This window comes from Triturus cristatus, chromosome 4_1 (assembly GCF_964204655.1).
Source record: "Triturus cristatus chromosome 4_1, aTriCri1.1, whole genome shotgun sequence".
Taxonomy (NCBI): Eukaryota; Metazoa; Chordata; class Amphibia; order Caudata; family Salamandridae; genus Triturus; species Triturus cristatus.
The window spans coordinates 117,780,173-117,803,916 of record NC_140585.1 but is presented as its reverse complement, the minus strand read 5'-3'; the positions used below and the strand labels follow the sequence as shown (position 1 = coordinate 117,803,916).

The window sequence follows — 23,744 nt, the reverse complement described above, 5'->3', positions numbered from 1 at the left end:
ATTTGTGCATGGCATATTTCCGGAATACAGAAATTTAAAAGCTTACCTTTCACAACGAAGCGCATAATATGTCTTCCATGTGCGCACGGTGCGCGAAGCGCATTGTGCGTACATGGCCCATCCACGGCACTAACTGCGTAAAGTGGGCGCGCGGTGCTTTCAGAAATGTAAAAGCTTACCTTTCACAACGAAGCGCATAATATGTCCTCCATGTGCGCACGGTGCGCAAAGCGCATCGTGCGTACATGGCCCATCCACGGCACTAACTGCGTAAAGTGGGCGCGCGGTGCGCGAAGCGCACCGCGTGCTCACTGTGCGCGCACGGTGCGCGTTAAGTGGGCGCGCACGCCACGAATGGCGTAAAGTAACTTAGCATTTAAAAAAACGTACAAATTCACTGAAAAAACCATAGGTTTCACACACGTTATAGTTAGGAATTAGCATTTAAAAAACCTTGCAAATTCAGTGAAAAAACCATAGGTTTCACACATGTTATAGTTAGCTGGACATTTTACTGATAAAAAACCAATGAAATTCCCCCGTTATAGTTAGTGCAGGCAACTATAACTCACGCGACCGCAATCCTCTGCTGATGACATATGTGTCTTTATGAAAAAAAAATATTTGTAATATATGTATAGCTAAAATTTTATGGAAGAAGACATGGGCAAATAAGTGTCTAAATACAGTATTAGCATCAGCAGAGGATTGCGGTCGCGTGAATTATAGTTGCCTGCACTAACTATAACGGGGGAATTTCATTGGTTTTTTATCAGTAAAATGTCCAGCTAACTATAACATGTGTGAAACCTATGGTTTTTTCACTGAATTTGCAAGGTTTTTTAAATGCTAATTCCTAACTATAACGTGTGTGAAACCTATGGTTTTTTCAGTGAATATATATATATATATATATATATATATATATATGTGTGTGTGTATGTGTGTGTGTGTGTGTGTGTATATATGTGTATATATATGTGTGTGTATGTATATATGCATGTATGTTTACATATGTGTATGTATATACGTAATATATATTACCTATATACATACACATATACATACGCACATGTATATGTATCTTCAACAAAATGATTATCAAATGCCAATTGCTCTTCATCTGATCATTCAAATTTCACTTCTTCTTTTAAAAGTCCTCTTAATAGTTATACCCCAAAAGTGTATTCTTGAATAAATCTGGCATAATACTCACTCAGGTCTAAGAAGGATCTGAGTGAATCTTTGTCTTTAGGAATGGGTGCTTCACTTAGGTTGTACGACGGTACATCGCATGCAATTACTTTGCATGCCTTTTACACCCATTTTTTAGCGTACATGTTTTTACCACAAAAATGCATTTAAAACGCATGCTAATACCATGCTTTGTTTTATATTTATATTTAACAACAATGTATTTGTATCCCCCCAATAAAATAATCCACGTTGCGTTGCAAAGGCATAACGAGGTAAAAACCTCATTGTAAACGCTGTTTCCGCTTCACTTATTGCCCTCACCAAAGATGACTTGGGTTTTATACCATGATCTGTGATGTTGTGTCCTAGATAATCATCTTGACTGGTCAAATACGAACACTTTTCTCTGTTTACTGTAATACCATGTCTCAATAGTTTGCTTAACTTTCAAATTTTACTTTTAATAACTTAATTTGTAAAACACGATAAAACAGTATACATAATTACACAATAAACTTCTATTCCATTCTAGAGTGGACATATAAAACCAATGAATTCATTCATTTAAAATGAGACAGATTAAATCATTTGGCCATCTCCAAGGAACATGGAGGGGCGACCAGCAGCTGCCATATTTTTTTTTAAATGTATAAATAACACCAGCATGAGATCAAAATGACCTACACACTGGGAGCTAGGGTTAACCTGTCTTGTACAACCCACTGCCTTTGTCTTAACACAATCTCTAATTTCTCAATATGTCCTTCAGTAGTCTCTGCATTAATGGGAATATCACCCTGAAAAGCTTGAATTCAAGCCTACCCACCAAACATTTCTTCCATCACACGCTGAAACACACTTGCAGGGGATACCAGACCAAATAGCATCCACAAATACATGTAGGCCCCATATGGAGTTCCAAAGATTGTTAATGGCTGTGACTCTTTAGCCAAAGAAATTCAATGATATGGTGGATGTAAGTCTATAGTGGGAAAGAATTTACTACCACTTTAGATGAACAGCATGAATGCGTAGAAGAGGATGGCAATCCACAACTATGTGATTCAACACTCTAACATCAGCATATTTTACCCACATTTTTCCTAGCAATAACTGCTGCGGAAACCTACTCTGACGATTCAACAGGTATGAAGATTCCTTGTTCACACATCTTACCTAAAAAACATTTCAGCTCTTTCTTGACCAATATAGGTACAGCTCTCACTTTTTGAATAACCGGGCATCACGTTTCAATTTAATTTTTTTTGCTCAAATCCTTCGACAAGGACCACACTGTAACTAAACACCCTTTCATACTTCTTGAGCAACATTTCAATATCTGCACATAAAGGTGGTGTTTCCACAGACAAAATAGGCATGTCACACAAAACAACTGGCTCAGGTCTAGGCTTAAGTGAAATTCCAAATCTACCCTGATCGTGCCAACCCATAATATCTTTCCCCTTTTCAGCAACATGTACTTTTGCAAAAGGTTCTCAACCTTTAAACTTCAAGACGTCTGAGAAAAATCCTTTCATTGTGATATCCTAATCACCAAACGTCTTTGGATTCACATTGGCAGGTTTCAAAAGCAAATTAGTCCAAGACTTTTCACAAGTGACATCAGTTAAAATCTTAATGGGAGATTCGGCCATTATTCCCACCTTAATTATGGCAATCTCCACAACACATATCAGAACTTGATATTTTTTCTTAGATAAATATACCACCCCGATATACACTTTTAGCAAAACATTATTCAAACTTTCACATATACCCTTTTTATTTGTCACAATCTGATTAACTTTAGAATTCACTCTGGCTGATCTGCAAACTTTTTGAAAAGGACTTATATTTTTTCACAATGTTATTTTTTTTTCCCTTGGGCTGGGAATGACAAACAAAGTTCCTATTACCTTATTACACAGTTGAATGGTTGTTATCATAATTGTCACCTTTTCATGTGAATTCTCACCTCATTCTGTAGGAAAATCCTAAACTGTTCACAAATAAGACAGCAATTCCGAGTTAAAAGTGGTCAGTGCGTGGAAACAGATCCAAGATTTTTTTTTCAAGCTCGCATGTGTAATTAAAAAACATTTCATTCTCTCCAACTCCGACAGCCTTCAATCCCTGCACATCGGCACATTCCAGAACCCCAAAACGATGACATATATACATTCCCAAATAATAGTTCATCAACAGCATTGAAGAAACGCAGCAATCTAATGACATACTGTAATGTTCACAGAACAAGGCTGTAGAGGGCAAAAGAAAAATAGGAATGACAGAGCAATAGACAGAGGCATGAAGAGGGCTGTCTGAAAGCCACTAGAATTATGTACAGAGAATACAGGATGCGGTGTGGCGCAGCGGCCTGGGCAGCTGACTTCGGTTCGATCCTGGCTCTCGCGGCAGCTCAGCTCAGCACCATGTGACTCTGGGCAATAGCTCACATAGTTTCCACAACGGCCCCCAGCGCCTTGAGACCCGTAAGGGTGAGTAATTTGCGCTTTACAAACACAGATTTATTATTTATTGTCTAAAGCCCGATCTAAAAACAATTTGGATTGTGCCAAACGAGAATAATACTAAAAACGTGTGGAATTTTACACGTGGCTTCCAATCCAATTGGAAAAGATATACATTTATTTAGGCTCTTCCCAAGTTACAGGACTTCCAGGGCAAAAACTGTCAAAAACACGTCATGCTTTGTAGAGCGCTGTACGCTGCATCACACATGCAAAGTAGGAAAAACGAGGAGAAATGAAAACATATGTCCTTGTTGACCTCACCCCAAGGAATCGTAAGATTCTGGTGCAAATACCTGTCTACGATTCTTGGAGGTCGGGATCTGCACCAAACCCTTGGGTGATTGCATGGAAACACCAATGTGCCACTCATGGAACGCCCCTTTCATGTAAAGTAATGCAAAGCAGCACACAGCACAAATTTGTGTTACTTTAGGAAATTAGCCAATGCAAACCGCGATTTGCATTGGATAGTAAATCCCAACATAACAGTTTTGGGTTTATGTTTCACCTGTAAGCCAAACCTGGCGCAAAGTGTTCGCAAATCTAAACCACATTGCCTACCAGTATGGATGAAATGTGACTTTTACCCCTTGTAGTCATCATTGTCTTAACATTTGCTATACATTGACTTACACACGTGTAAGATTCATTGTCTCTGTATAATATGTATGTGATGTAAAGTGCTTTGAAAGTCCATATTAGAAAATAAATGGGAGAGAGGCTGAGGAGAGAGGAGGGCACCGCCGTAGAGTGGTAGTGAGGGAATCTGTGAAGTAGATCATGGGGTGGGAGGGCACCAAGAAAGATTGCTGGACCGGGCGCTACCAACATTAAAGTCAGCACTGTGTGTGAAGCTGGGCACTATGCCTTGCTCTTAATGCCTATAGTACGCTACTCCACACAAAGAAGGCTGGAGGCTATGACGCTAGACCTCACTCGCTTCATTTAAGTATTATGGATACATATGTAACTGGAAAAATGTAATTGAACATTGCAGGAAAATCTGGAGCGATAAAGGGAGTTCTGCGCACAGACCAGTTACAATCTACGAGATGATCCCTCCATCCAACTACACCTGCCTTGGAGATGTTGCGGTGAAGAGCTTCAAACGGTCCCCTGATCGAAAGATGTACCGGTAGGTCGCCCTCTCATGGTTCACCATGTGCCTGTGATGCTAGCTCTTGAGGTAGTGAGATGGTTCATGGCCTCCACACTTTTCTTTACTTAAGAGTCCTCCATTAGCAAACTCATGAACAGATGTTTGGAAAGGCTCTTTGATGGCACATGGATTACAAAGTCAAAGTATGAGAATCTTTTGATTTTGAAATATCTAATGTACATGCTGAGGTCATTCGACTTGCCCTATGTTCGTGTTTTCTGTTCCCTGTTTGTGCCCATTGAATGTGTGCCAACAGTGGAAAATTGGCTCCGACGTAGCCGGGCATGGAGGACAGGACGTTGTTTGCCATTAAAATATTCATGACAGTCAAGGAAGTAATAGGTTGTATTAGCAATTTACAGTAGTTATTATTTCAAGCTTTACAAGGTGTATTAAGAGAAAAAGACGTCGTTTTTCCTGGAGGACCAGACTAAACACATGATGGAGGGACATTTTCAGACCGATTTCCTAAATCCAACATAAGGAACAAGCATGGAGGAAGCCGACAAGTCTGATTTTTCATATAAGTGAAAATGCTTTTAATTGCTTGAATAGGTTGTGTGTGCAGAGGTGAATGCATGCTAGAAGGAGTAGGAGGGTGAAAGGATGTATGCACGAATGGATGAAAGAATGATTAGAAGATGAACACATTCATTAAGAAATGGGTGTGTAAGTGACACAGTCCATGGGTGGATAAATAACTGAGTAAGTGTATGGATGGGTGAATCAGTCCATGGATGATGAATAGATGAGGGCGTGCATGGATGAATGAATGTGTCAGTGAGATTACGGTTGAGCGCAAGGACTGAGGAACTGGTCAGTTAGTGGATGACTGCATGTATTGATGAATGGGTGGATGCAAGAATGAATGGGTAGATGAGTGGATAAGTGGATGGATGGGTGAATCAGTCCATGGATGATGAATAGATGAGGGTGTGCATGGATGAATGAATGTGTCAGTGAGATTACGGGGTGAGTGCAAGGACTGAGGAACTGGTCGGTTAGTGGATGACTGCATGTATTGATGAATGGGTGGATGCAAGAATGAATGGGTAGATGAGTGGATAAGTGGATGGATGGGTGAATCAGTCCATGGATGATGAATAGATGAGGGTGTGCATGGATGAATGAATGTGTCAGTGAGATTATGGGGTGAGTGCAAGGACTGAGGAACTGGTCAGTTAGTGGATGACTGCATGTATTGATGAATGGGTGGATGCAAGAATGAATGGGTAGATGAGTGTAAAGTGGATGGATGGGTGAATCAGTCCATGGACGATGAATAGATGAGGGCGTGCATGGATGAATGAATGTGTCAGTGAGATTACGGTTGAGTGCAAGGACTGAGGAACTGGTCAGTTAGTGGATGATGCATGTATTGATAAATGGGTGGATGCAAGAATGAATGGATAAGTGGATGGATGGGTGAATCAGTCCATGGACGATGAATAGATGAGGGCGTGCATGGATGAATGAATGTGTCAGTGAGATTACGGTTGAGTGCAAGGACTGAGGAACTGGTCAGTTAGTGGATGATGCATGTATTGATAAATGGGTGGATGCAAGAATGAATGGATAAGTGGATGGATGGGTATGCACCCAAACAACGTCATTTCTTCCTCCTAAATGCTGCCTGGCACGGACATGCCGTCTGTCAGCCACAGGCACGCCCATCCCCTGGCCAGTGCCAGAGACAGACATCTGTGGAGTCTGGTGGAAGACCGCATCTGCACCCGGCCTGGAGCTCTGGCATATTTGCAACTAAGCAACGATTTCCGGGGGGGCGGGGGGGCGGGGGAGCGGGGGAGCGGGCCAATCAGTAATGGAGCCTCTTTCTTCTAGGTCAGGCTTGCCGTCTTTGGCAGAGGTTTTTCTAACCAATCAAAGGTCTTATGAAGTAGTTCGACCACTGACCCCATCCTGGCGTAGGCCCTCAGCCTGCTAATCACTTACAGCTCGTGTTTAAATTGTAGAAAAAATACGTTCCAGGGCCCGGGTCGGGAGGCCGCTGCCGCTTGCCCCATCCATAGCCCCTGCCAGCGCTGCCAATGACAGCATCAACACAACCCACCATCACACTCCGACACGTGTGATAATTCAGACTGCTATGATACATTAACAAGCATTGGCAAAGCTTATAGGTCTCGCCTTTGGGGCTTTATAAGTGTTTGGCTAGAGCCATTGATTTTGCTTATGCTTGTTAGCTAAGTTGACGAGTTCAAACCTCGCAGAGACTATAGCATGCGTCGCAGAGCAGTGCATGCGCGCTGGCTCTCGACTTGACCCAAACATGTCCCTTGCTAGGGGGGCCCTGCCCTCTCCCCTCCTTTACTCCCTACCAGCTCTGCTCACCGAGGTTTCTATGGAATCTCTCAAAGTTCCCGCTCCCACCCGAATACATTGAAACTACAACAGCAAGCATTTGGCAATGACATCCCTTGTTCAAGCATCTTCACAGGTGTTTCATTATCATTTCCTGCAAGATAAGACCTCCCTGTGCCCTATAAAGAGAAGTTCGAGCTAAAAAAGGGATGAATGTTCTATCAATCAAACATACTGCCTTTGAAATATTTAATGCTCTGCTATAATGATATTTGACGACCTCGACACCCTCTGGACACTGCTGCTAAACTCTAGTGACATTGGTTGCTACACTCTTCGCCTCCTAAGATGTATCCACTGGCAAGATGAGCCCCCTCTGAGGGCCTATATGGTCAAATTGGATCAAACAACTATTATTATTATGGGGGGAAACAAAAACCTGTTGATAACAGTGCTTAGAAATGGTAGAACTTCAACATGAAGCGCTCTATAAAAAAGAGTAGGGTGTGAGAGTGGCACCTCATTACTTTGGTGACAGGGGCCTGTTCTTTGTGACTGCTGCCTGTTCTTTGTGACTGCTGCCTGTTCTTTGTGACTGCTGCCTGTGCTTTGTGACTGCTGCCTGTTCTTTGTGTATTCTAGCCCCGCCCTTTCACCTGCAGCATAGGATGAACGGCTCGGTGGTAGACAGGACAACAGGAAAAATATATGATTTCTTTTTGAAGGCTAAACTGAGTGGTTGAGAGATAACCGGTTAGAGTGGCCCACTGTGGGGATGTTTCATCGCCAGAGATCGTTCACATTTTAGCCGAATGATATCTTAGGCGAATACCACGTCATTGATTCATTCACTCTGCAACCAGGGACCTTCGTGTTGCCATCGTGTAAAGTTCTGTGACATTATCAGTTTACTTACAAACACAGACCGGCCATGCATCAACTTAAAATCATTACCACGAATGCAACATATGAATCTTCTGTTTGTCCACCTTGTCACGGGGACACATACATCTTTCAGCACTCCTCTGTAATCAGATTGTGCAGCAGGTAGAAGTGGTGTCTGTGTACAAGCCAGAATGTCTTTATATTTCCATATTGGAGCTATCTTATATCCACTTAACAATGCCTGAACCTGTGAAGCAGCCACATGAAGGGCTCTTATCAAATCCCAGAGGGGCGCTATATGAAGGCGTGCTGTAGTAAGAAGCCTCGCAGACCTGACCTAAAGATGATTAATACCTGCCGCTCAAGCTATTAATATAGGGTTGGGTGTCAGGTATCAGTCATTTTAATATATATTGAATTATCAAACAAGGGTTGTTGTACTCATCTCAAAATAAGGTTAACACCGCCACCATGTGGCAGGCTGTCATAAGTGTTGGTATAAAGATAAAGTGGCAGCGCCAGGCATCGGAAACCACTGGCTCAAATTAGGCACCGCTTACAGCTTTCCGATTGTTAATGCCCAGGGTTTAAAGTGGGCCGAGTCTCACCGGTTCTGAGCACCAACAGTTTTTTAAAGGTGGCCTCGAAACGGGTTGTCTTTTGGGCTCTGTTTTGTGCCCTGGCACAGGTGGTCCGTTTTTTTTCCGGACTGCAGTGGCAGCGGCACATCGATGTGCGCGTGCTCACACTGCTCACTTCTCACTAGTGGAGAAGTTACGGCATGACGTCATGCCAGGTGAGCGTTGTAGGGGAAGGGAAATCCTTTAAAGAGAGTCACTTTCTCTCTGGATTTCCCTTCTCTTTTTGAAACTCAGCAGCAGCAACATTGTTGTGGTGTCACCAGGGCTTTCACCCCTTCAGCGCGTCGCGGATTTCCGCGCCACGCTGAAGATTCGGTGCGCGGGCGGGGCCATGACGGAACGGTTCCGTCATAAGCACAGCCCAACCGACGTACATGACGGAACCGTTCCGTCAAGCGCGTCGAAGGGGTTAAGTGGAAGCTTTTCAATATTGTCTACAACAAACAATAGTTGCTTATTTATTTTATGCAACTAACAACCATTGACAAAGCCAATACTCCTGGTTTATTGTAGGTATGATGGTACTTTTATCATATATCTGGATGCAATGACAGAAACAGCCAAATACAAGTCGGGCGGCACACTATGCTAAGCACAGATTTTTAGCTTACGTTTTTAAGCCACGCCCTTAATTACATTGACCGTGCCCCTTTGAGAGACCCCCCAGGTTTTTCATTCCACTTAAAGCCCTGCCTATGCCTCATCCGATGGATATCCCCCCATCTGGTGGAGTGGCCACCCTACCTACAGATGGTGTACAAGTCTGGGGTGTGCTGCCATACAGGAAGAGACAGCATCAAATCCTAAGGAGCCCAAGCCCCATCACACAGTCCATCCTAATCCCAGGCGTCTAACCACCATGCCAGAGTCTGCCATATTAACAGGAGTCATTTTCTTTTTCCAGAGTCCACCATATGCACCTTACATGTCCATGAAGTCAGAAATTAAGGCTCAAATGTATAGTGGTGGCAGAGCTTTGGGGGCAAAAAAGCTAAAAATCACAATTGTAGGTGCGCTCTAAAGAGTAAACCCTTCAAAAGTGAATGAGGTTCTTTCAGGACCATTATACAAGAAAGACGTTGGCCGTGGCTTGTGATATGTAATGCTATACATACCCGCTGATGCTGGATGTAGTATCCCAGTGTTCAAAGTGTTATGATCAAGTAACGAGGTGGCTCGTTTTAAATATAGCAGGTATATTCTAGCTGGAAGTTGTAAGATTACAGATATTCTTTAGTTGAAGCTCAAATTACCTAAACACAGTACATTTTAGGGCCATACAGCATGCCTGTAGGTAACCATGCATATGCCATGAGATATCACTTGCCAGTGCTGCTTAGAAAAAACTGCAAGAGTTTTTGGTAGGGCTTGCATATATCCACAACAGAAAACCTCCATGGCTCCAACTAAGGAGAGGTGGTAAAGCAGCAGTGGGAAGGAAACATATGTAATTGAGCATTAAGTTGCCACAAAATGTTAAAATATTAAAGCAAACTAGTGAACATATTCGTAATACAACGGACCTTATCTGCAGCATTTCTAACGACTTTTCCATCTATCACAGACCAATTCACAAGAGTGAATCCTCCACTCAGAACATGAGCTCCTGAACCACATCTAAGACATTCCTCCCACAGTTAGAGAGCTCTACAGGGGCCGAACAGGATGAAAAACACTCTCGCCACAGCTACCCGGGACCCTACCCGTCAATAGTGAGACCACAATAACCATCATATCAGCAGACTACTTCATCCAATGACTCGTGCTGCTGAGCTGATGACGTACAGCTGGTCAATGAGGGTTGCATGTCAGACTATCGTAGCCAGAAATGTGGTCTGACATCTAAGTGTCGTCCCATTGGATGTAAATGTTATTTATGACCCCCATTGAGGCAATATCTTTGGAAAAAATACTTAGGAAACAATATTTATGTGAGACAATATTTTGACTATGATATTCTGTTACAGAAGCCTACTTTTTAGAAAGGCAACATTATAACAAATGCAAATGCACTAAGGTCTGCAGTGAAATGACCTATCAGACTGCGGTTCTTGAGTGAGGGCCAATCTGATAGAGACTTCTAGCTGCAGATCCCTTACCTTTGAATTTCCCAGGCTCAGGTTGGATCCAGAAACCTTTACTGAGCAAGACCCCCTGTGCGTGCCGTCGGGTGACTCCATTCGGCTCCGTGCGAAGTCATCGGCGTTAGTTATGATATCACAGTGCCTATATAGAGCCAGCCCGGCGCGCAGACGTCAGTTCTTTTCTTACCGCGCCAGTTAAGGGCGGATCTGGGAACAGCTACCCCTCTGTTGGTTTTTGATAGGCTTTTTCTCCACTTTATGTCAGATTTGGAAGATATTTTCTTTTATGTGCAAGGATGTCTTGGAGGAAGACAGGGTTCAAGCCATGCAGTGCCTGTCACTGCATGATGTCAGTTACCGGCCCCCACCTCGTCTGCCTCTGGTGTCTCAAGCGTGACCATGATTCAAAGTCGTGCTCGGACTGCCTGACTATGGCTCTGAAGGCCTTGCTGGAGCGGGCCATGAAACTCCTTGTGGCCCAGCAGTTGACACCGTCCAGCGAGACTCCGTGGACATCCCGGTCCCGATGGAAGAAGAGGAGGTCGTGGGACCACTCCCAGAGCCCAAAGCCCACTTCATTCCACTCAAGGTCTTCAGGACACTCGGGGAAGAGGCACAAGAAGAAGAAGAAGTCCAAGCGGACTTCATCTTCACCTCGGCTGTCATCCATCAACAAAAGAGCTAAGGAGCACTGACGCTCTGGGCACGGTTCTGTAACTTTACTACCTCCCAATGTTATTCCCTATTTCACGTAAAACAACGCGTACAAGCCCTCTTACTCCTCATACCCTAACGGGTCGTTATTTATCCCCATCTTACTCCCGTGCGTACCTGATGTAAACCTGCCACATAACGACCTTCATGTCTAATCTCCATTTTACCCGTCCACCAACAAACCGCTCTATTTAAAGTGACGTAACCCACCCGCCTGTAGGCCATAGTTTGGGGGAGGTTGGATTTATGTTTCAAGCTGTATATTGGAAGTTTATGTTTGAAGCTACACAATAGAATCTTTTTGATGACATATGATTTTAGGGCAGTGTGATTTATTTATTTTTGTTATGATGTTGTGGTAGGATTACTATGAGCACGGGGTAGATGGGGGGGTTAGAGATGTGTTGGTATCTGGGTGGGTTTGTTAGATTTAAAGTGGGTATATTATTTAAAGTAATTGTGAATCAAGTGAAATGTTAAATAACAGGTGACGGATACATGCGTATGTTTATAACACAGATACCCCTGACGAAGGTTGTTACCGAAATGCATTGGGTAGGATGTAATTCGCATACAATATTGAAGAGTCGAGATTCAAACAAAACTCATGTTTAGGCCTGGATAGGCAATCATGCAGTAATGAAACGCAGAAGTTTAATGAATTTCGCAGCTTTGGCGTGACAATGAAATTTGGATAAAACTTGGCAATAAAATGGATAACACTTGGAATTACTATGTGAAAGTGAATTATTTGGAACACTACTGTGTATACAGCTGTGCAACTCGCTATGACCTGCAAGGCGCGGGCCATTATTCTTCATAATATGTTTTCCCAACCATCTGACATGAAGGCCAATGAGTAAAGCCTCGTGTTTTTGCAGATGTATTCGGATGGATTTGGTGGATAACGGCGATATTTTTAACCTCTGGAAAAGCAAGCATTTTGGCGCCAAAAAGGATGTCAGCTTCTGGATACTTAAAGAAAGAAATTCAACAATGGCAAAAGGTAGGTTTACCAATGTGTCTACCTTCCACCTCTGCATGAATTGTCACGTTATGCCTTCAGAATTATTCTTCTCTGTCTGCCTGTCCGAACTGATTATTTTTTGGCCATCTTAACATACTCACAATGACAGGAATTTGTTGAGAAGTGCTCGACGATTAAACTGGCACTGATCACAGTTTCCCAATGTAGATAATCTCCAAATTGATATTAAAGGGAGTCGTTTCTGCTTCTTTGCAAGCAGTACACATCTGGTTTGCTATAAAGCCACTGTCTTGGGATTAACAGTGGTGATTTGCCGGCTTCTCCTCTGTGGTCATTCTTTCACGCATTCAAGCGTTGCCCATAGTTAGGTGCATTTGAACTGATTGCATCTTTCAGAACCATTGTACTGATGCGTGACTTCATGGCAAGGATCAGTGTGGGCAGGAAGGGGTGAAGGGAGTGGGGATTAGGAAACCATTTCCGGGGTTGTCCATAGCCAACACTAATGTGTGAGTTTCGAATGAGCAAATGCATCAATGAAAACAGAATTTTTTTGGGGGGGGCATGAACCCCTCACACTCCATGGCCCCCAAGCAACTATTCCAGCAGCACTAAAAACAGCTAGGTGTCTACAAAGCAGGCTATCTTTTCCGCTCTCACCAATGACTTCGCCTGAAACAGGCTGCCTCCGTCACTCTACAACTCTCTCCGCTGCGAGGGGACTCTGGACCCTGAGGGTGGCATGAAAAGTGGGTCCCACTGCCCTGCTTAGGCCAGCCAAAATTGAGATTCAGTAGGTCTTGCCCACCTCTGGGCCCCACTGTGAAGCAGGCTATCGCCTTTGCCCTTGCTTAAAAATAATGAGCCTTAGTTAACCAAATACCCCCATCTGGGCCATATTTTTGAGGCCAAAACTAAGATGTCTCTTTAAATGGACTGCTCAGCTTCTATTTCCCACGCCTCTTGGCCGTTTCTAGACCCCAAACAACTCTGTCACAGCAAAGGTTCTATGACCTTGATATAAGCAAGGAAGAATACTTTGGGTAATTAGACAGAAGTGATTTGGTTATAGGTGGCCCCTCTAACACTTCAGCCCTGATGCCCCTCTAACACTTCAGCCCTGATGCCACTCTTTTGAAAGGTATTACATTTTTTTCTTCCCTTTTTGAGGACCTATAGGGGTGGTTACTCTTGTGATGTTAATTAGAAGTTATACACATTGAGCCCCATTAGTGATAAGCATGGTGCTTGGTCCTCTTGTGACGCATTCCCTGGTTTCCAAAATGTTGTAAATCTGAGAAGGCGTCAAGTTCCATGCATGTTGCATGGGAACACCCACAACAACACCCACGGAATGCCCCTTTCATGTAGAGTTATGCATGAAAGGGAAACATATTTACAAGGCCATGAAAAGAAACGCAGGGTAACTTTACATGGCCTTGTAAATATGGGGAGGCCCATTGCCCTGCCGGTGCATCGATAAAAGTGACGCAACTGCGTCACAATGGGCTTGAAATAAGCCCTTGAGTTTTTACTTGTGCTTGACCGAGCATTTGTTAGAAGCCTTTGTATTTCTTCAGAAAAGTCTCAGTGTGAATAGTGGCCATGGCTTGTAAGTCGTATTTCCTTGATGTCACTCTGCCTGCTGCACCTCTAATTGCTACAACCCTGTGATGTAAACTGTCTCTTCTGCCCCCTGCACTGAGCCATCACTCCAAAGCCTGAGGCCGGAAAAAGAAACAGGCTGTCCTTTTGAGAAAAAGCAGTCTCGACATCTCCCTCCCCCGCTCTTTCAATGTCTGCAGCCACATTGAACAGCATTGGGGCCCCAGGGCCCTACTGCTAGCAAGAAAATGTGCCCAACTGCAATTCCAGTTAAGAAAGCAGCAATAGTTAGGTTGCAAGAGGCCCATTACACCCCTAGGCCCAGGTGCCACTGCCCCTGCTTCACTCAAATTTGCTATGTCACTGCTTAAAAAAGGACCCCACATATCTACAAAACCTGAGCTCCTTTGTAAAAAAAGAAAAATGAGCCCTAAAAACCCCTTCCCCACCAGCAAGGAGCTAGGGGATTTACAGTTTCTCACTTCTGTGACCACATTAAAGGACTATCTCATAAAAAGGTGTCAGTTCCCTTTCAGTGTCCACTTGACATCTCTATAAGAAACACGTAAGCTCCAAGAACCCTGGGCCCAAATTATAAATAGGGCGCACGTTGGCTCTTTTCACCACAGTGCACCTGGTGCAGGCCAGGAGAGTGTGCACAGGCATGAACTCTCACAGCCCTCCCCTGCATTGAGGAGAGCAAATCACTAAAGTATGGAGTTGCATATTTAAGTCATAGGTGCCTCTTTCTCTGTGGGTGGATCTGCCTCTTATTAGGGAGAAAGGCATGCCCACTGCAGGTGGTCCAGTGTCTTTACTGCATCTGCCTGTTATGGAGGGTCTAGGTCGGTTCATTAGACCGTTACAAAGGGCACCTTTGGGCTGCGCACTGTTCTCAACTCCATATGTAGTGCACAGTCAATGCGACTCCTGATGACTTCATTGCCATTGTGCCTGCCCCTTTAATACTCCACAAGCATAACAGAAAAGGTTTCTCTACCAATGAACTAACTCCCCCTTGTGTTTGCACTAGCACAAAATGTGTCCTGCCATGGTCTATATTATATAAGGGGCCACATATATGAGAATGCCCCAGGAACATGAGAAGCGGGTGCAAATACCTACAGAGCCCCAGGACACTATGCACAGTGGAGTCACAGGAGCACTTACAGATAAAAAAAATATAAGAAGCATAATATTTCTTACTTGGTATTTTCTCTTCTTTTAGCAGCACAATTTGGTGGTACCATACTTTATTCTTTCCTTTCACATTGACTCGAATGAGGGAAATATATGGTCTAAGTCATTACTCGTGTGTGGTGTGTGCACCTTGAAACAAAATTAATGTTTGTTGGAAAGAGGGATATTGGTAGGAAGTAAGTATGCACCTACCACTAGTAATAAGGCCATCAACAAGGTATAGGGTCTAGTAAAGGTCTCAGTACATTAGCCCCTTGCTCAACCCTTGGTAGCTGACAATGAGCAGTCAGGTCTAACTTAGGAGGCAGGAGTGAAAAGGATTTAAATACACTATTTCATCAAATAAATGAAACACAATACACAATAAAAATCCACACCAATTTATAAAGAGGGGAAGTATTTTTGTGAACAAATGGACACCAAAATGACAAAGCTCCAATGTAGGGAACCGATTAACCACTTTATAGTGCTTAAAAACATATAGCACCACTCTGGGACATCTGGTCACGCTTGACCAGGACAAAGTCAAAGTTTAAGGCCGTCTGCGATGAAGATCTGGTTGTATACACAAGCAGGAGGCCCTGGTCAAAATTGTACCTTCACACTTAGAAACCTTTCTAGAGCTTTTTCTTAATATGTCGCTCTAGCCTCCACAGCAGGCCGGATTCGGAGAGGATTCGCCGGCTTGACATTTCACGAGGCCCGGTCAGATCCTGGAAGTCTGGAGCTACGGAGCTTTCAGCGGGCTGAACCTGAAATCCTAACCGGGTCACAGTTGAAGGTAGTTGGCTTGACTCTCGATGTCGGGTCGGTCGTCTCATGGAGCTTTTTCACAAAAGTTCTTCAAACTTCAGGAGGTGCTTCCTTAAGGTCTCCTTTTAGGTTCTAAGTGTCCAACTCACCAATCCAAAGGTCTGGAATCTCCTAGATGGTCTCTGGGATTTCTGGTCCACAGTCCCCACAATGCATCTGGCCAAATCCTTAAAAGTCCACTGGACACACTCCAGAATGGGGACTGTTATTGGAGATGATGCAGCTGGGGTCTGTTAATCTGTAGCTTGCAGAGAGTCCACTCTTTTACCCTTCTTTAAAGCAAGGCTCAGTCCCCAGGTCTGTATTACTAGATGGTGCAGTCATTCAGACTGCAGGCCTTTGGGTGTAAATCCAGATTCCAGCAGGGAACTCCTTTTTTCTGTGTGGTTTCAGCCAGCAGAACTGAGAGACTATGCAAGCTCTAACATATTTATTCAGTGTTCTAGGGATGACAAGCAGAGGGGCACCTCTGTCCAGTGAGATGCTGGGCGCCACCCAAAAGCATAACAAATTCCTCCAAAATGTGTCATCTTCTTGTCCCACAAAGCAATGCACGTCCAAAATCCAACATGGACGATTTCTCTCCAGAGGAGTATGAGGGAGCCAAAGCAACCCATATGGTGTGGCTCATGTCCATTAACTCTCCTCCCTCTGACCTCTGCAAATTCCTGTCCTAAACCTGCCATCAAGCTGGGGCATAGGATGTGGGGGTAGGTACTCCTGGCATACCTTACTGATCTGCTCTCTCTTTGACCTCAGTTTGATTTACCCATCCCCCTCTGCAGGACTCATCATCCTCAGCTTCAGAGCTCTCTCCATCAGATAACCTTTGCTCCGGCCAGGCCACTTATCACCTAATCAAAGCAGCCTGGCTAAGCCCGATAAGGCTGACCAATCAGCAAAGATGACTATGAGGATTGATTTTGGCTTACAGAAGAGAAAGTTCTATAACTTGTATTCTGTACGAGTTATGATAAATTCAACAGTGGCAAGTTGTTGAATTCATCAATACCAATCTTTTAAGTCCTTGAATGATATTTCTCCTTTCCTAGCTATAGTTATACCTGAATAAAATATTGCAATGTTAGCCTATGGAGCTAAGGATCTGCAATGGGGTAAAATGAAATGGGCAGTTTGTCCCTCACCAGGGCATATAAAACGTATTTTATAAGGTCTCTCCTTATAGTTACCGGCCACCCCACCCCTGAGACACCTAGATGAGACCTTGGGGATGCCTAATACGTCAAAAAAAGATAGATTGTCACTTTTGAAGTGCCCATACCAGCAAAGTTGTGGTTGCACACATTTTCATTTTTAGCAACAGTCTGCAAAGCCAGGGTGCCTTTAAAAGGACAGCAGGCACTCAGCAGTGCGGGAAATCTACTGGGCCTCTAAACTTCGATGCCCTATTATATACTAGGGACTTGTATGTAGTTTGACTCCCCTAGACCTATTATATATTAGGGACTTATAGGGTCTGTCAATGCCAATTGTAAGTGTAACCAATTACATGTACCTTTTTAAACATAGCATAGCACTGGCCCTGGGCCTCGTTAGCAGAGCCCATGGGACCGTCAGTCAGTTAGGACCAGTATCATTCAGCATAAAATGGGGATGAACCGGGCAACTAAATATATGGTGAACCTAAACAGAAAGTGGATCATTAGATCCTCCTCTGTCCAAGAAGTGTTTTCTTTTTCTAGAAAGCAGTGCCCTCACCCACTATTGGTGGCATGCTTCATCAAAGGGTTCATTCTTATTAACAGGTAGTATGGCAGTCTGAATGGGCTCCCGATGGAAGGAGATATTGTGGAGATCTTTTCAGTTTGAAACCAGAATCCAAAGTTATGAAAATCTAGAATTACCTAGTGGCCAGTCTACTAAATTTTATTATGGTTACCACTGAATAGAATGCAATACACCACCTATAATGTAGGAGCTGAAAATGAGGGCATTGTTGTACATAACCTGGCGATGGACACGGTCGTACACAGCCCAATGATGAGACAGAAAAAGTTCAGTACGTATGTAAGTCAAACACAAACACCCCAACTACTAGTATTGGTTGGGTCTTTTTTTCTCATATTAGTGAAGGAATTAAAAGAGTCCAGCCAAAAAAGATTCCCCAATTAAATGGTACATATGGGGATGTAGTGCATACCATTCCCATGGTGGGGTATGGTAACCCGGGCATTGTAAAGGATAGCGCCGAATTAGGCCGAGTCATTCAAAGTATTTGTGGTACCCACCCAATGCTATTGGAGATACTAGATCCTGCTGGGTCCTCTTATTCAGCCACAAAAATCTTACATACCGCTTAACCAGACAAGACGGTTCACATTGAGGAGACTGTGCATACCAAATGTATCTCCTGGAATGGAGCTGGGCTGGCATCCAAACTACTTATTCCCGATTGGTGTGAATTCATAGACCAACATGACTTTTGTATCTTTCAATAGACATGGTCTACGCAGGCCCTCCATCATGTAGGGTACGAACATTTTTACAAAGTGGCCACATCCTCTGGGAAGGGCAAGCCCTCCTGGGGTTTAATGCTTTGAGCTAGAACTTCCACATGTGGCCCATTGAAAGTGACCAATATCGTCTCCCCTGACATTGTGTGCCTTAGTTTGAAAGCGACCTCAGATGTAACATACTATATTTATAGTATTTATTGCAGACCAACTGGGAACAAAAGGAATCTATATTTGTGGATATATTGAATGGGCCTTTAGCCACACTCTCAGCCTCTGCAAGGAAAATTGTGTGGGGGATTTCAGTTGTCAATTTGAACCCTGTGCGGACAGCCAGGCCCTTGCGGCAGACGAAGATGCAGCCTGCTCTATCCCTGAGTTAGAAATTCCTCTCATCAAGAGATGGTCTCCTGCTGCAGTCCAAATTAACGCACTTAACCTAAATCAGGGGCTTCAGGCCTGCAATGGTAGATCAAATTCCGACAAATTAGGCAACCAGATATGTAATAGGCCAAGTCACACTAGCTTAATAGACCACAAATTGCTCGATGTCAAATTGTGGCCGCTCATGATTGACATGATAGTTCTCCCCCACTTTGATAGCAATCCTACTGCCCTGATTCTCAAGTGGAGTTTGTCCACAGTGCACAATTTAGTTCCAATGTGAACCCCTTGGCAGAAGACTGATAATAAACTAGTAATAAAAGCAGGGTTAAATCAAGTTGTTTAAAATACTCCCAGGAGTCCACCAGTGAGATTTACAGATTATCTGCCAATGGCATGGAGGGGTTGGTGCTTCTGGACCAGCTAGTAGAAGCCCCTGAGATATTGAGTGCGATATCCGAAGCCCACGATCGATGTTTAAAAGCCTGAGGAATCACTTTGTGATTGAATGAGGGCAAACATTGGAGAGGACGCGCCCACAACCTGGTATAATAAATCATGCAGAGAAGACAAGACTGAACCTATTCAAGCAATTAAAAGGGAACATAAACCACCACAGTCTAATAAAAAAGTGCTTTCTGAGGCCAAAAAGGACTTGGAGCGGGGAATATGGGAGGCCCTCTTGGATTCTGCCAGCTTGGACAATCATTGCTCTTTCTGGAAATTAGGGTGTGCTCTGGCAGCAGGGAGGAGTTTTGCTTCATAGAAAACAACATGGTTGCCAGTGACTGGGTGTTGCATCTCTCTAGTTTATATTCCCTGGAGGAAGGTCACCATGCCATGGTAAGTAACTCACTGGGTTCTGGGGAACAACTAATACAATTGTTTGAAAGCAATAAAGGGTAGCAAGACTGTACCCAAAGGTTGTCCATTTAGGGCGCAGCACAGGCAGGCAAGATTTCGGAGCCCTGGAAATCACTGCGCAAGAATTAGCATAGCAAAAAGGGGAATTGTTTCTAACAAAGCGCCTTGATTAGATAAAATCGCCAGTGGTCTATTTGTGAGTGAGCCAAGCAAGAGTGCTTATTTGTCAGTGTTTTTAACAGCTATTATGAAAGTGGCACCTATTCCCTCAACATAGGCAGGAGCCAAAATCATCCCTATTTCTAAAAAGAGTTCACATGACCTGCCCACATCTGATAATGGGTTTCTGGCTCCTCTTCAGGCAGGGATCAAAGAATTGACTAGCACTATTGAGCAAGTGTTCCATCTGCAGGTGTCGTATTGGAAGACTGTCATATTTGTTGGGAGACGACTCTATGTTGTTTTTATTGGCCTATGCACTGCCCTCGACTTAGGACACAAGTCAACGCTTTGGGGGTTCTTTCTGAGATGAGGTGCCAAACTGACTGCTCGACATTATAAATAGACCGCATCATAAGAATTATGTGCAAGTTAGGTTTGGAAGTGCAGGTGAGTTGGCTGGTCCTTTCCTTGTGACTAGAGGGGTTAGGCAAGGGGTGCATATTGGTGCCTACGTTGTTCACACTTTATGTTAATGGACTTGTACATTTTTTAGACCAGTGTGATAATGACACACCCAGATTGGCAAGCTTGAGGGTTCTGGTCCTCATGTTTGCAGATTATATTTACTCCTCTCCAAATCACCCATGGGACTTCAAAAAGCCTTGAATCAACTTGTGTGTTTCTGTCAAATGAGGCGCCTAGAGATCAACGTGAGCAAAACTAAGTAAATGGTCCAGAACCCTGGGCCCTCGACAAGGGCTAACCCAACACTATCTGGGGCCCTTTTGTTTACCTAGGTATAACACTGAATGAACACCTGGGGTGGCAAGCACACATTATTCAGCGTAGGTTACAAGTGTCAGGAGGAATTCTTAAGATGGTGCTAGGTCACAGTTTCGCCCTATCCAACCTGCTTTACTGATATATAATCGTCAGGCACTGGGGTCAGCTTCCTATGGCGCAGAGTTAAGGGGCATTTAGATATATCCACATTAGTTCAATCAATCAATCAATCAGGGGTTTGAATAGCGCGCTACTCACCCGTGAGGGTCTCAAGGTGCTGGGGGGAGGCAGTTCAGGATCAGTCGAAGAGCCAGGTCTCAAGGTCCTTTCTGAACGTGTGCAGGGTCGGGGAGCGTCTGATGTTGACAGGAAGTTCGTTCCAGGTCTTGGCTGCAATGTAGGAGAAGGCTCTCCCACCGGTTTTGTTTCTGAGGATGCGGGGGACCTCTGCCATGGCGAGGTCAGCGGAGCGGAGGTTCCTCTGGGGTACGTGGAAGGATACTCTGTCGTTGAGGTATTTGGGTCCGATGTTGTTGAGGGATTAGTAGGCATGGGTGAGGAGTTTGAAGGTGATCCTCTTCTCGACGGGGAGCCAATGGAGGCCCCGTAGGTGTTGTGTCATGTGCTTGTGACGCGGTGTCCCGAGGATGAGTCTGGCTGTGACATTCTGGATTGTTTGGAGTTTGTGTAGAAGAGTTCTGTTGAGTCGGGCGTAGAGGGCGTTGCCATAGTCAAGTCTGTTGGTTATGAGTGCGTGGGTGATAGTCTTTCTGCAGTCCGGGGGATCCATTCAAATGTCTTATGGAGGATGCGAAGGCAGTTGAAGCTAGGTGAGGCAACAGCGTTTATCTAGCGATTCATGGAGAGGGAGGAGTCAAGGATGATGCTAAGGTTTTGGGCAGAGTCTGGTGTCTTCGGGACTCTTTGTGAGTGAGAGGATGAGCTGGGTGTTGTCGGTGTAGGAAACAATGCTGAGCCCATGCTGTCTAACGATAGCGGCGATGGGAGCCATGTAGATGTTGAAGAGCGTCAGGCTGAGTGATGATCCTTGGGGTACTCCGCAGATGATGTCAGTGGGTTCGGAGAGGAAGGGGAGAGTCTGATCCTCTGGGTTCTGCCGGAGAGGAAGGATTGAATCCAGTCGAGTGCGGCTCCTTGTATCCCTGCATCGTGGAGTCTGATAGCTAGCTTGCGGTGCGAGACCGTGTCGAAGGCTGTGGAGAGGTCTAGAAGGATGAGGGCCGCAGGGTGTCCCTGGTCTAGTAGCATGCGGATGTCGTCCGTGGCGGCGAGGAGGGCGGTCTTTGTGCTGTGATTCCTGCGGAAACCAGACTGGGAGGCATCTAGGATGGAGTTCGGTTCGATGAAGGTGGTCAGCTGGGTGTTTACGAGTCTCTCGGTGACGTTGGCTGCGAAGGGGAGGAGAGAGATGGGCTGGTAGTTTTTCAGGTCCGTTGGGTCGGCCGTTGGTTTCTTGAGAAGGGGTTTCACCTCTGCACGTTTCCAGTCATCTGGGCGGGTGCCGGATCTGAGGGAGGTGTCGATCGTCCATCCTAGTTCGGGAGCAAATACAGTCGCGGCCCTGTGGAAGATGTGTGGAGGGCAGGGGTCCGTTGGGGCTCCTGAGTGAGTTTTCTTCATGGTCGCAGTGATGTGCTCTACGGTCGCAGGTGTCCAGGATGTGAGGGTCGGCTTCTTGGTGGTGGTGAGAGGGGGAGTGATGTTAGGTGCTGGCTCGCTGAAGTTGTCATAGAGGGCCTTGATCTTCAGGTGGAAGTAGGAGCTGAGCTTGTCGCAGAGTTCCTGGGAGGGTGTGACGTCCATGGTTTCGCTGGTGGATTTTGCGAACTGCTGAATGATGTTGAACAGTTCCTTGACGTTGGTCGCGTTGGTCTTGACTTTGTCTCTTATGAAGGCCCGTTTGGTGTCTCTTATGTGCTGGTGGTATTCCTTGAGGGCGCTCTTGTGGTTGTTCCTTGCTTCTGAGGTTTTCTCGTTCCTCCAGGTTTTCTCTAGGCGTCTGCAGGAGCGTCGGGCTTCTTGGAGTTCTGCGGTGAACCAGGCCGCCTTCAGAGGGCATTGTTTGGTGGGGTGGCGGAGAGGAGCCAGCTTGTTGGCGCAGCAGGAGACCCAGCGGTGAAATTCCCGAGCTGCAGAGTTGGTGTCGGTCATGACGCTGGGGGGTCTTGGAGGAGGACGGTGTTGAGGAGTTCCTCAGTGACCTTGCCCCAGTTCCATCGTGGCGGACGCGGGGCGGTCTTGGGTGCGGTGGTGGTGTTGAAGGTGAAATGTACGCAGTGGTGGTCGGTCCAGATGGGCTGGGTGGTGTGGCTGAAGCGGATTTTGTATCCTCCCGCGAAGATGGGGTCGAGGGTGTGACCTGCTCTGTGGGTGGGTGTGTTGACGAGCTGCTTCTGTCCGAGGTGGTAGAGGTTCTCGAGGAGAGTGGTGGAGTTGGGGTCGTTGCTGTTGTCGAGGTGGAAGTTCAGATCCCCGAGTAGAATGTAGTCAGTGGAGGTGATGGCGTGGGGCGTGGCGAGCTCGGTGATGGTGGTTGCTGCCTGGGTGCGGGGTCCTGGTGGTCTGTAAATGAGGGTGCCGTGTAGCATAGTCCTGGGGCTGGTCTGGATCTGGAAGTGGAGGTGTTCTGTGTTGGAGTGGGGATCACTCGTGCTGGATGTAGAGAGTCGGAGGGGGGTCTTGTGTGCGATGGCGATCCCTCTTCCCAGGCGGTGAGGGCGGTCCTTTCTCTGTATCTTGTAGCCGTCCAGGATGGCAGTGGTGATGTCGGGCCGGAGGTGGTGTTGGTCCAAGTTTCTGTGAAGAAGACGACATCGGGCAAGAGGGTGTCAAATCGTTTTATGTATCAGTTAGTAGGTGTACCTGCAAGTACCCCTTTGCTTCCTCTTAGGCTGGCTTTTGGGCTGAGAACTCT

General features: G+C 45.2%; 1 protein-coding gene across 1 annotated transcript in view; it reads left to right on the top strand.

Moving 5' to 3' along the window:
• The window catches only part of LOC146844091 (uncharacterized), a 144,823-nt gene that overhangs the window by 50,120 nt on the left and 70,959 nt on the right, over positions 1-23,744 (top strand). The window contains exons 5-6 of the mRNA XM_085651760.1: positions 4,729-4,866; positions 12,418-12,542. Of these exons, the coding sequence (XP_085507886.1) occupies positions 4,729-4,866; positions 12,418-12,542 (263 nt within the window). The remainder of the gene's footprint in view (positions 1-4,728; positions 4,867-12,417; positions 12,543-23,744) is intronic.